The sequence below is a fragment of the Aythya marila genome (assembly GCF_965140915.1).
Source record: "Aythya marila genome assembly, chromosome: W".
In the NCBI taxonomy this organism is placed as follows: domain Eukaryota; kingdom Metazoa; phylum Chordata; class Aves; order Anseriformes; family Anatidae; genus Aythya; species Aythya marila.
This window is the reverse complement of record NC_139081.1, coordinates 12,858,945-12,871,596: the sequence shown is the minus strand read 5'-3', so window position 1 is coordinate 12,871,596 and position 12,652 is coordinate 12,858,945. Positions and strand designations below refer to the sequence as shown.

General features: G+C 47.3%; 1 protein-coding gene across 1 annotated transcript in view; it reads right to left on the bottom strand.

Moving 5' to 3' along the window:
• The window catches only part of LOC309889446 (SET-binding protein-like), a gene marked incomplete at both ends in the record, with an annotated part of 396,027 nt that extends 384,860 nt beyond the window's left edge, over positions 1 to 11,167 (bottom strand). Inside the window, one exon of the mRNA XM_082782296.1 lies at positions 10,676 to 11,167. Coding sequence (XP_082638422.1) covers positions 10,676 to 11,167 — 492 coding nt within the window. The remainder of the gene's footprint in view (positions 1 to 10,675) is intronic.
• Positions 11,168 to 12,652: the final 1,485 nt, after the last annotated feature.

The window sequence follows — 12,652 nt, the reverse complement described above, 5'->3', positions numbered from 1 at the left end:
CCACCCCTCACTGAGCATGCGCTCTGAATTCCTCGGAGCCTATTACTTTAAACGGAGACGGGAAAACTTTACACCAATCATAACTAAGATATGCTTGACTAGAGCCACTCAAGCTCCACCTAAAAGATAGAAAATAATATAAATTGGCCCAAGAGAAAGGGGATGTTAGGGAAGATACCACCGTCAGGGGAGATACCATCCCGAGGACAACATCCTTAGGACCTCCTGATTCCTGGGATCGGTCGACGGGCTGAGCCTCTCTTCCCCCCCCATTGGGACGCCTTTGGGTGAGATCTAAATACTTGCTTATAAATCTCTATAGAGTCTTTGATCCTTTTAACGCGTTTATCTCTAGGCTGCGCACCTGTAACATCTATAACACCTGTAACACCTGTAACATCTATAACATCTATAACATCTGTAACACCTGTAACACCTGTGTATTTTATGCATACTAGCTTGCTTTTGCAGACAGTCACTATCGCCGGCAATCCAAAAGAACCTGATTATCTGTTGCTGTAATAAACCATACTTGATTGCATTGTGATAACTCTCATTGAGTGCAACGAGGGTGAGGGTGGTTATCCGTGATAGTTCAGTGTTCTGAATCTAACCAGACCCCCAGGCGGTTAATGCATTTTTGGTGAATGTCCGAGCGGACCCCCAGATGGTTAATGCGTTTTTGGTGAATGTCTGAACGGACCCCCAGGCCGTTAATGCGTTTTTGGTGAATGTCTGACTGGACCCCCAGGCGGTTAATGTGTTTTTGGTGAATGTCCGACTGGTTCAGTAACCTGAATCTGACCGGGCCCGTAACGGTTAATCAGCTACACCCCTTAACGCGACAGACCGACGTTTTCACAATGAGAGCCCACCCCTCCCCTTTTCTTCCTGTTTCCACCTTTTATTGCTGAGTGTGTGTCGTGGTTCCGCTCGAGTGGGCAGCCGAGCTCCACCACAGCCACTCTCTCACTCCCCCTCCTCAAAGAGGAATGGGGAGAAAATATGTGAAAAGGGCTCAAGGGTTGAGATAAGGACGAGAAAATCACGCAATAATTATTGTAACGGGCAAAACAGACTCGGCATAAGGAGATAGTAAGATTTATTGCTTATTACTAACAAGCGAGAGAAGTGAGAAAACAAAGAAAAAAAGCAAACCAAAAGCACCTTCCCCCCCATCCACCCTCTTCCACCTCCTCCCCCCGAGCGGCGCAGGGGAACGGGGGAATGGGGGTTATGGTCAGTCTACAGCACTTCTTCTCTGCCGCTCCTTCTCAGTCACTCTCGTCCCCTGTGCTGTGGGGTCCCACCCACGGGATGCAGTCCTTGATGAACTGATCCGGCGTGGGCTTCCCACAGGCAGCAGCTCTTCCAGAACTGCTCCAGATATGGGTCCGTACCACGGGGTCCATCCCTCAGGAGAAAACTGCTCCAACCTGGGTCCCCTACGGGCAGCAGTTCCTGCCAGATCACCTGCTCCTGCGTGGACTCCTCTCCACGGGCTACAGGTCCGGCCCGGAATCTGCTCCGGCAGGGGTCTTCCACAGGCGGTAGCCTCGGTTGGTGCAGGGCCACCTGCTCCACCGTGGTCTCCTCCACAGGCTGCAGCATGGAACCCTGCTCCACCATGGTACTCCATGGGCTGCAGGGGGACATCCTGCTTCACCATGGTCCTCACCACAGGCCGCAGGGGACTTTTGCTCCGGCGCCTGGAGCACCTCTCCCCCTCCTTCTACACTGACCTTGGCACCTGCAGGCTGTTTCTCACTCCCGGCTGCTATCTGGCGCAGCGTTTTTTCCCTGTCTTAAATATGCTCTCACAGAGGCGCAAGCAACATCGCTTATTGGCTCAGATCTGGAAAACAATGGGGCCCTTCCCAAACATGGGGCAGCTTCTAGATCTTTCTCACAGAAACCACCCCTATGGTCCCCTGCTACCAAAACCTTGCCACTACAGTGTGACATCACACGGTATGGAATATCCCTTTGATTGGTTTAGGTCAGCTGCCCTGGTGATGTTTCTCTCCTCACTTTTTGCCCACCCCCTAGGAGGGTTAGAGAGAGGCCCGATGCTGTGCCACTGCTGCTCAGCAGTAGACACAACACTGGTGTGATAACACTGCTGTTCCAGCTACAAGTGCAGAGTACAGCACTGTATGGGCTGCTGCCGGGAAAGTTAACATTCCAGCCAGACCCAGTACACCCTCTCCTCAATGTTTTTAGGGTATTTTGACCAATTTTGGTCAAGTTCAACAAAAATCTTTAAGATATAATATTCCAAGAAGTTTTGTTCAAATTATCCAGACAGAAGTACCTCTGAGGGGCTCCCAAAAATGGAATAGCCAATAAGTTCACCATAGAAGCCACAGAAAAGGAACATGGTTAGAAACCAACTTTCACATACTTCAATGCTCACAGGAAAGGGGGGGGGGGGGGAAAGAGCATCAAATGAAGCCCCTCTTCTTCATTCAAATGAACTCAAGATGAGTCCATCATGCAGTCCCACTGACCATGCAGGGGGACATGGGCAGTGAGAAGCCCAGCTGGGAACGAAGTATGTGAAGGATTAGACCTGACCTGAGGGTGAATAGCTGGGCACGCATGCGTGTGAAAAAGAGAGTAAAGATGAAAAAAGCTGAAGGTCAATCAGAAGGTATTTGTGGTCAGGCATGCCTGGAAGGAGAGGAGGGGGAGCACTTAATGCAAAAGGAGATACTGGAAGAACATGAATGAATGCATTAAGGCCTGACACTCCTGTGCATCCCCAAACCTCTGCAAATGAGGACACAAGAAGCACAGAGATTCACTGCTCTGGATGCATATGCCAGTATGTCACATCTCCAGCACATCTCTTTTAGCCTGTAGGCCCTGGTGCTTTCAAAACACAACCAGCTTGCACTGACTTGGCCAGGCATTTACAAGGCTGCTGGGAGCAGCACCCATCCAGTCCTGCAGTTCAGCATGGAGGGAGCATGGGACCTCCAGCTGCCCTTCTTTGGTTCTTGTTCCTTCCCCATTAAAGCCCTGCAGCATCTCCTCAGTCCCCAAACTAGCAGAGGGGATATTTTTGTCATGGTTTGAAGAAAGAGGCACAGCACGAGGGAACAAGGAAATGTCACAGAGGGCCAGCAAAACTCTCCTGTGGGAGGGACTGCTACAAAACAAAACTGGTCCTTGACAGAGACAGCCTCCACAAGCCATGGTCATGTGGCAGCTATTCAAATACAGCAACTCCTTCTCATTTGGCACTCTGTGTTAAGCGGTAAAAGTCGCTCAGATTTCCCCAACCCATCCCTTTGCTGCCAGATGCATGCTTCTTAAATACTTGGCTACATGCAAAAAAGTCACAATTCTTTGGGAGCAGACAGACAATGAAGGATAGGGATTGGCTGGCTCAGGCAGAACACCAAGTTGGAAGAAAAGTTCTGCTCTATTACTGTCACAAGATATGAATAACATGATGTGAGGCAGACACTGCTTCAACAGGCTTTGGAAAAGGACTGGTGAGAGCTGGGATCCAGCACTCCCCACACTTCACAGTGAGGGCTGAACTATCTTCATGTGGGACTAGCCTCCCCTATTTGACTACATGAAGGCCCAAGAAGACTCAGTTCCTAGTCCAGGCATCTCAGGAATCTTCAAGGACCAAGATGAACCTGAGTGGTTCTCAGCTCACAGTGAAATAAGCCTCCTAAGCTCTGAAGTTTCTGCAAAGAAATTCATTCCTACTTTCTTTTGGGGAAGGAGCCCGGGGTGGTTGTGGTGGGAGGGCACCAAATCACAGCTGTTTCATTTGTGCCTTCAACAGCATGGTAGAAAGAAGCTGGTCAAAAAGAAACCTGGGATCAAAGAGCTGAGTTTGTCTAACTCTGCACCCCAATGCTTGTATAGAAAAATTAAAACCACCAGGTGCCTCATGCCTGTTAGAGCAGCTCTGAAGTGGTCTCTCCCCTGCTCAAAAGGCAGTTTTCCCTAAACACAACTCACAGAAGACTTCCCCACTGTACTGACATTTCTGGGTCTCTTCTACTAGCCCATGACCAGGGCAGAGGCTGAGATCCACACCCCTACTCCTTACCTCCCACTGCTGCTGTGCACCTCAGGGACCTGCCACCAGCATCATTTAGAGCAGCCTCAAGGTTTCCCTACACAAGGGTGGGAACCAACCCAGCACAGGAATACAAAGGGGCTACAGGGGCTTCATCCCTTGGAAAACAAAGAAGAAAAGCCATAAAATCAAATCCTAGCACTTCAAGCAGATGCACAAGCATCTCCATGCTAAGCCCTTTGCAGTGCAGGGAGCAAGTACTTACACCAACTCCCCAAGCCACGTTCAGTTTGCAATAGGAAGAGCTGACTCACACAGGGATGCCCTTAGCAAAGGGAAAATAACCATGCACTTTGAGCAACTGGATGATCATGTACCCAAGTCACCGGGGAGAGGAGTACAGCGCGGGGGTCATCCGGCAAGAGATGCGGATGCACACAAGAACCTGTAAGGAAAGTGCAACGTGCAGTCAGCAATGCAAAGAAGGGGAAGGAAGCAGGGGTGGAAGTGGTCATGATCTTGTGGAAGAAGGAAAGGTACAAAGGGAGAAAAAAGCACCACATGAGAGTCCTCAAGGAGGGGGAACTGGAGAAGAAAGTTGCCCGTGTGAGGCTAAGCAGAGGAAAGGAAGAGGATGAATGGAATTTCAAGGGAAAAGGTGCTAGAACTGCTTCCCATGGAGAAAATGCATATACCTGCAGGCACGCAACTAGGGGGATTGCCAGAAAAACCAAGGACAGAGCTTCTTCTAACTGCCCACAAGGAAGCTTTACTTCCAACTTACTTACTGCCACTTGTTTCTCAGCAATGAAATGCGTTCACCCATCCCAAGCTCTCAAAAAATAAAAAGTTCAATAACAAATGAGTTAACATCCCCTGAAGCAGGACATTGCACGTATGATGGAAACTCCAAAGAGTTTCTTTATTAGGTTATGTTTAAAGAAAGGAGTGGGGTATGAGGGTGGGAAATGAAGTGTTTGCAGACGCAGAAAACTAGACAGGGCAAATGGGGGGTGGGGGGGGGGGAGGATAAAAACAAAACCTGGGAACCACTACTCATCTGGGGCTTGTTAAACACTACATGACAAGCAGGGAATGCTGATGGATTGCTTCTTTGCATTCGGTGCCACGGTTTCAGTGCCATTCCAAACTGACAGCATATTTGCCCTTAACCAAAGGAAGAGGCACTTCTAGGGATGTCAAGGGCTCTGGGCTTGATCAACCCTGCTGCAGGCAGGAAGAAAGCAGAAGCAAGAGCAGTGCCTGCAGGGCTCACAGCAGGCAGGCAGGTTACCCTTTGGGCTCTTGGCTTCCTCCTCACCAGAAGGGAAAAGCCTTTTGCCAGTCTAGAAGCAGCCATGGTTCAGCCCACTCCATCCCCAGGTGCAGAACAGTTAAAATCAGAGCAAACACTTGCAAACACCTCCACACTTTGCAATTGCTGCACAAACAGTGGCACGGACAGCCCAAGCTGCAATTCACCCACCAAGCAGCCCTGGAAGAGGGGCAGGAAGCTACCTTAGCTCTTAACCTCAAGAGGGGGAAGCTGATGTGAAACTTAGCAAAGCCACAATGGAAAAACCAAGAGTTCCTGGGTTGCAGCCAAGCATTGAGAACAGCAGAGGCTTTCAGCACTGGAGCTCTCCCATCCTGCTCAGGGCCAGGGCAACTACACCCAGCCCCATCCTCTCCTCAAGCACCTCCCCTCCCGTACACCATCACATAACATCCCCAGGGCAATTGCTCACACAGAAAAGCAACATAAGTGTTATATATGGAGTAGTAATTCGTGTCAAGAAAATGGTTGATATTAATAAAGAAGGGGGAGATTTGGGAATGTGGCCATGGGGGTTGGAAAGCCCCATGGTTGAGATAACATTAGACTCTTAACGACCAGGCCATCAGGAATATAAAAGAGTTTAGAGGGAACAAAGAAGGGTGATTCAGGAGACTCCATGCAGTCTCCGGTTTCTTGTTCTCCAGATGGTTCTCTTGTTCTCCAGCCCTTAAGGCATGGATGTTTCTGGGTGTTTGCTGTTGTTGTTACATTCAAAGTTGTCTGACAATGAAAAGTTGTTTTGAAAAGAACTGCTGTGGAGAGAAGGGTATAAGAGGGGAGCCTGCCCTCAAGATAAAGAAAAAGGCAACACGATGAAGTTACATCAATAAAGAAGCAGGAAAAAGAAGTGAAGAGGAACAGGCTGGCAGAATGGAGACCAGGACGGGAACAGGCATTCTGATTGCCTCATGAAGATGGGTTCGGCCAAACTCAGCAAACTGCTCAGAGAAACTCGTACAGAAAGTCGCTGGAAACAGGCGCACTGGAGCTGAAGAGAAGCTCGAGCGGACCCGTGCACACAACTGCCTTTCGCTGGTAAGCAGTTGCGCATTATGGGGAATCATACCTCCTTAGAAACAAAGACTGTCCTGGTAACCTTACAGCTTATTCTCCTTATTAACAATTGGACAGTTTATGAGTCTCAAATATGGGACCAAACTAAGGTCAAGGTGTGGGACTCTGCAACTAAAAACGACAAGGTTGCAGTGGAATTGCTCGGCACCTGGCGAGCAGTCTCTGAGGCCTTAAAGAGCCATGTGGGAGCCACAATCACAAATGTGTGGCTTGCCAGACAGTGAGGGAGCTGCGGGCTCCTTTACTGATCCGACTGCTACGCCATAGCCATCGGCCTCTCTGCTGCTACAGCCATCAAATGCTTTTGCTGTTACGCCCCCTGTTGACCTGGACGTGCCTTTTGACCCAGGCCTATTGGCCTTGAAAAGGAGATGGATATGCTTTTCTTCAATCTAGGAAGGACGGGATACATAAGACCTGAAGACCGAGTTGCTTGACAACTTAAAGCGAGACATATTGTTCAAAAGGAATGGAAAATGGAGACTTGTTAGTAATCAAGAAAAGGAATGGAAAATGGAGACTGTTAAGTCATGGAACTTAAAGGATTGTTTGTTACCTTTCCTGATTTTATGTATGTATAGGCATACTTGTGTTTAGTATGTAAAGCAATGTTCTGTATATTTAGAATGTTTGATGTTCCTTTGTGCACGTTGGTGGAGCATAGACTCCCCGCACACCCAGCACTGTTTATTTGCCTTTTATACCTTTTAGAAATATTTGTTTTATAAATATTACAAAATTCAGATTGAGTTGAGACCTCATTTATAACAATAAGTATATTAAAAGATGTAAACATACATTAAATAGCATAGCAGCTGGAATCAAAGGAGGGGAAGAAAAATCAGGCCCTACCACATGAGCAGCACACCTCTGCAGAGCCCCCTTCTAGTCACCACCACACCCCATACCACAGTTTTGGAAATCAGGCTCTGGACCCTATTGTCTAATTAGCAGAACAGCGCAAATCTTTGGAACAGGCTTATCTTCTTCCTCCTTAAGTGGCCACTGAATAAGTACTATATCCCCGATTCACAGCCCCTTTTTATATTGCTGACATTACCAGTCCTTTGCATACCCACACACTGTTACTTAAATTGCTTCCATGTTTTCATTACTTTCCCTCTGTGTTGTGTGTATTTCAAGAATGCTGAAGCAGTGTTTCAAAGCACTGGGGACTACTGGAGATGTGGCTGAAATTATGCAATCTTAAATGATTTTTCAAGTCCTAGTAAAGTTTGCTCCTCCTTACAGAGGAGGATAGTTTCACTGTAGGACAAGCCATACCCAAGACACAAGCATGGTCGTTGGAGAGCTGAGTGTAATCCAAGCTGCATCCCATCCATAAGCAAGGAGGTAAACTCAAATAATGACACTGTGCCCATGTACAAGGGAAATATATACATAGGGCCAAACTCTCATGACAAAAATCCAGAGGACAGTGAAACAATGGCAGCTGCATATCTGCCCCACCAGTTTAAGTGTATTTGTCCCCTGCTGCTGCAAAGTAGGTTTTTTTTTGTTTTTTTTTTTTTGACTTTTTTTTTCCCCCCGGAGTTTGTGTTGATTAAAGCAGCAGGCAAACAGCCTAACTCTGTAGCAGCACGTGACTGCAAGATCAAAACTACCAGAATCATTTAAACATGGCAATTACACTGTAACCACTACTGCAGCTTTCAGCATTTCTGCAAGTATCTGCAGAAGCTACCTGTATGCTCCTCTCTCAGGAAAGCCCACAGATGGGCATTTCGAGTTGCAACTTCCTCTGAACTCTATCTTCACAAAAAAATCTCTGTAACTGCCACGAGACACACAGCAGCCATTAGAGCAGTCACGCTGCCAGTGCTTAAGCCCTTCTCCAACCAATTTCCAGCTTGCCTTCCACCACCCCCTTGATGCGAGATGCTGATCCTATAACCCAAGCGCTAAGAGCCAACTGCATTGCAAAATCCTGTCTGACTACAGGGGTGCAGGATGCTCACCACCCCAGGGATGCTGGGTACAGGTCTCTAGGCATCAAACTCCTCAAGATCACAGCTCTGTGGTCCTCCAAATCCCTGCTGGGGACTCCTCTCTGCCACGCTGCCTCCAGCCTGCCCAGCTCCAGCTCAGCAGCTGCTGTGCAGCAGCCGTTGGGTGTTATGCTAATCAATTCACTGGTGCAGTGAGCCTCTCCCCATCTGCTCAGAGAATCCACCTGCTGTGTTTTCTCTATTTTTATTTTTGGTCAGATTAGGCCAGTGCTACCCCAAGCGCTCCCAGCCTGAGAGCATAGCACGAGCCAGCTTGGACCTCACAACACAAGCACAGGCTGGATGCAACCACACATATGGACTGTGATCTGCCTCTTTCCAACTCCTCATCTTTCAGCAATTAAAGTCTCACCCTAGACATCACCACACTACCCCCCCCCCCCCCCCCCGTTTCATTACAGCTAGCTTTATTTATTTAACCTTTTTGAATAGCCACATCAAAGAATGAACATGCCTTCCCCAGCCATCTAACTGAGGAATAAACAGAAATGAAAGGTCTGATTTCTAAGCACCCATATTCTTCACAGTCCATGCACCCATGTGCGGTATGCAGTGGTTAGCAAGTCTTTTTTCTCCCTGCTTGGCCATAGAGGGATTGCTTGCAACACCTTTGCTGTCTCTGAGCTGAGTCTCACACAACCACTGTTTCTCTTGAGACTGCTGCAAGTACTCAGGGAATATAAGGAAATAGAAATAAGACACTGCTCAGTGCTAAGAATGCAGCCCATCCTTCTCAATAGGTGGGAAAAATCTATTCCCAGTGTATTACTGGACCAAAACTCCACTGTGCTATTTTTGGTGTGCAAGGAGTATGCCATTTACCAGGGTTCTAAGAAAAATTCCCCTTGATTTCTCCCCCACACAAGTTCAGCTTCCAATGCAAGTACCCTCAGTAACATTAACCTCCCTGGGCTCTGCCTCACATCAGTGGGAAATGTTGCTGCTTCAGAAACCGATTTAGAGTTGTCAACAGACTTTTGGTAAAGGTCAACCTGTGAAGGACACTGCCTCCTGAGAGGGCCACTGGCAAGTAGCCTCCTCCAGGTTTAAAGTAGCCCTTTGAGCATCCATCATGGGTATGAGGTACAGGAGAAGCAGGGACCTTCTGTACACAGCAAGGGATCAAAGTTACATTGAACAGTCATCCCCTGAGCTCTAGATTGGTGCAAGCCTATATCACAGATCCATTTCTCCAGGTTTTAGAGATATTTGAGTTATTTGAGTCTTTCATCAGACATAGACTTTGTGATGAGTTCAGACAGGAGTCCACACGTTGCTTAAGAGGCGGAAGTGAAGTATTTGTATTGTGATAAATCCTCAACCTGACCAAGGCTCCTTTGTCTGATTCCTAGGACAAAAAGAACTCCTACACCCAAAATAACATGAGTAGTCACAAGGTTTCATCCCCCCACCCACCCTCAGTGCTGCCTCAGAATTCAATTTCTTTTAAAAATGTAAGTATAGGGCACATTACTGAAAATTAAACCAACAAGAAAACAGAAAGGGTTCTCCTGAAATCAGCTCATATAAATAAAATCTTTTCTTTATACCCTGTTCCTCTTCTTGACTGAATCATACACACACACCAAAAAGAAGAAAAATATAATTTTGACCCTAGCTTAAGCTACCAAAGAATTCTCTCCAGAAGGATATTTCAAGAAAACGATAAGCATCTGGAAGAATAAGACTTATAATAGAAGTATTTTCTGAAGCATATCCATAGTGTTGCTAGCACAATGCCATAATCAATAATAATGGAGCCATTTGCTTGGTATACAGGAATGAATTCAATTGTTCTCTATGCACATACCTGTATTTTAAAAATGTAATTGAAAGCTTTAACTGCCAAAAGGCTCAAGCATTAGTGCTCAGACACAAAGCAGTTTAGAAGTGGGCTCCTTCATTTATCATTCATGTAAAGATGAATCTTAAATCTCAATTACGCACAAAAAGAGAAGAGGCTCAGCTGAACTTCTGATCCCTTTCGAACTGGTGCACCTGAAGGACAGCTCAAGATCACCTTTGAAGCTCTCACAGCACCACAGGACAATACCAGCATGGTTTTGTCTCCTCTGTAGCCAAACAGGGTCTCATAAACTGCCTGAAGGTTGTGTCTCAGACACAAAGCACCCTCTCCCTCTGCCACTTGGTTCAAGGGGAAATACGGGAAAGCATAGTACTTACCTTCTTTTTGGAGCATGCTCTGTCCTCCTCCTTAGCTGCTTTGCTATTTTTCCCAGCTCTGGAAAGCTTCTGCTCCCCAGATTGCTTGATGGTGATTTTGATCTCAGGAGGGCAAATATAGTTCTCCAAGTTCTTTGGAGGCTTTTTAGCTCTCTTGGTGGTTTGGATCTTTAGTTTTAAACTCCCCTCTGTGAAGGTAGCTTCCTTGATAGAAAACTCTTGCTCTTCCAGCCCATCTCCTGGCACCCATTTCTCACTGTCTGCATTAGAAGTGGAATCCACATCTCTCCCATAACCCAGCTCATCCTCTTCTTCGGGCTCCATCCGCTTTCTGCTCACCAGGATCCCTTTCCCTGAGCCCGCCATGGGCAGCATCATCTCTCCTGTGCAGCCAGAGGCAGGTGGAGGCTTTGCAGAGGCGACAGTGGCCAGCAAAAAATCCACCTCACCTCCCCTTTGCCGGGAGCTGCCCAAAGTCTCCCTGGGCTCCATAGCAGTACCGCAACACACTGGAGTTTTATCAGAGGGAAGGAGAGCACAGGAAGGGAAGGGGAGAGAAAGGGCAGGTAGGATCCCAGGGAACGAATTGCAGCTGTCCGCCAAGTTCAATGTCCCAGTCACCTAGAGGCTGCAAGGAGCTCAGAAGAAATCAGATCTGCCACTGTCAAAAGAAAGGAGAAGAAAAAAGGAAGTTAACACATGCACATATATTGAATGCAGGTGTGGAAATGACTGAAACACAGAATGGCTGGGCTTCCCATGCAACTTTTCAAGGGTATTCCCTGATGCAAAGCGGGAACCAGCATTTCTGAGGGCTGGGTCTAGTACCCTAGAGCAGCCAAGCTGATTAACATAAGGATAACATAACGCAACATAACATAAGGATATCTCAGAGAGAAATTTGCCGCTATTTTACTACCCTGGAACAGCTCCCTGGTGGGTCAGAAGAAAATCCCTTCTAACATAGGGAAAAGAAAACAAGAAGGCACTGCCAGGAGTCAATGCTGGGGACACAGACCTACTCTCACAGCAGCAGCTCCCTACACTAGATAAGCTCTGCTACACTGCCAAACCCTACCCCTTGACCAACCGCAGGCAAGATCTGAGAACAACCAGGGATTTTCCAGGCCATTTTTAGTAGCAATAAATTGTAAAGGAAAAATAAAAAACTTGCTACCTATCACCAAATCATAACACGTGCTTAAGATACACATCTGGCAATAGGGAAGAGGCTCATTTCCCAGAGCTGCTGTCACTCTGGCCTCAATTAAGGTGATCTTGAAGAACTAACAGAGCTACAGTCTCTCACATGCCTGTCCTGACTCACCCTGTGGTCAGCAAGTCTCTCACTTTTACTACCAATGAAAGGATGATAATGCCTACCTTGTTCAGACTCATTGTAGGGTGGGTTAGTTAATGCCCTTACACAGTTCTGAACTTAAGTGTTTACCATGTGGTACTCGCTAATTACTAACACAATTAGTACATTAAAGCCACCCAATTGCAAGGAGCTGCTCCACCTAATTGACTGACCTCGCACCTTGCCTCTCCTTTGTGCCTATGGAGGTGACAGCAGTCAGGGTTACCTTCCTCTTCCAACCGGTCCAATCAAAAAAAAGGCCATCCTATTTATCTGCCAGTTCACATTGCTAATCTCCTTGGAGATGGACACAACGTACACATGCTCCTGTGCTGCAACACAAACACAAGGTGGTAAAAGCTCAGCCGTGCAGCATTCCAGGGAGTTACTGCTCTGGTATGCACAAATGTACAATGAATACTCTGTGCTGACCTCTGCCCACAGGCTTTTAACCTCTCTCGATGCTGGTGAAAAAGAGCAGGCTTCTCACAGGAAGCATCTGCCTCAGCAGGATGCGGCCACCACACCCTCAGCCACCAAGGGTGTAGAGAAAAGACCACAGTATATGGCGTAAAGAACAAAACCTCTTGGGACCTTACGTCAAATGGGACATGAGA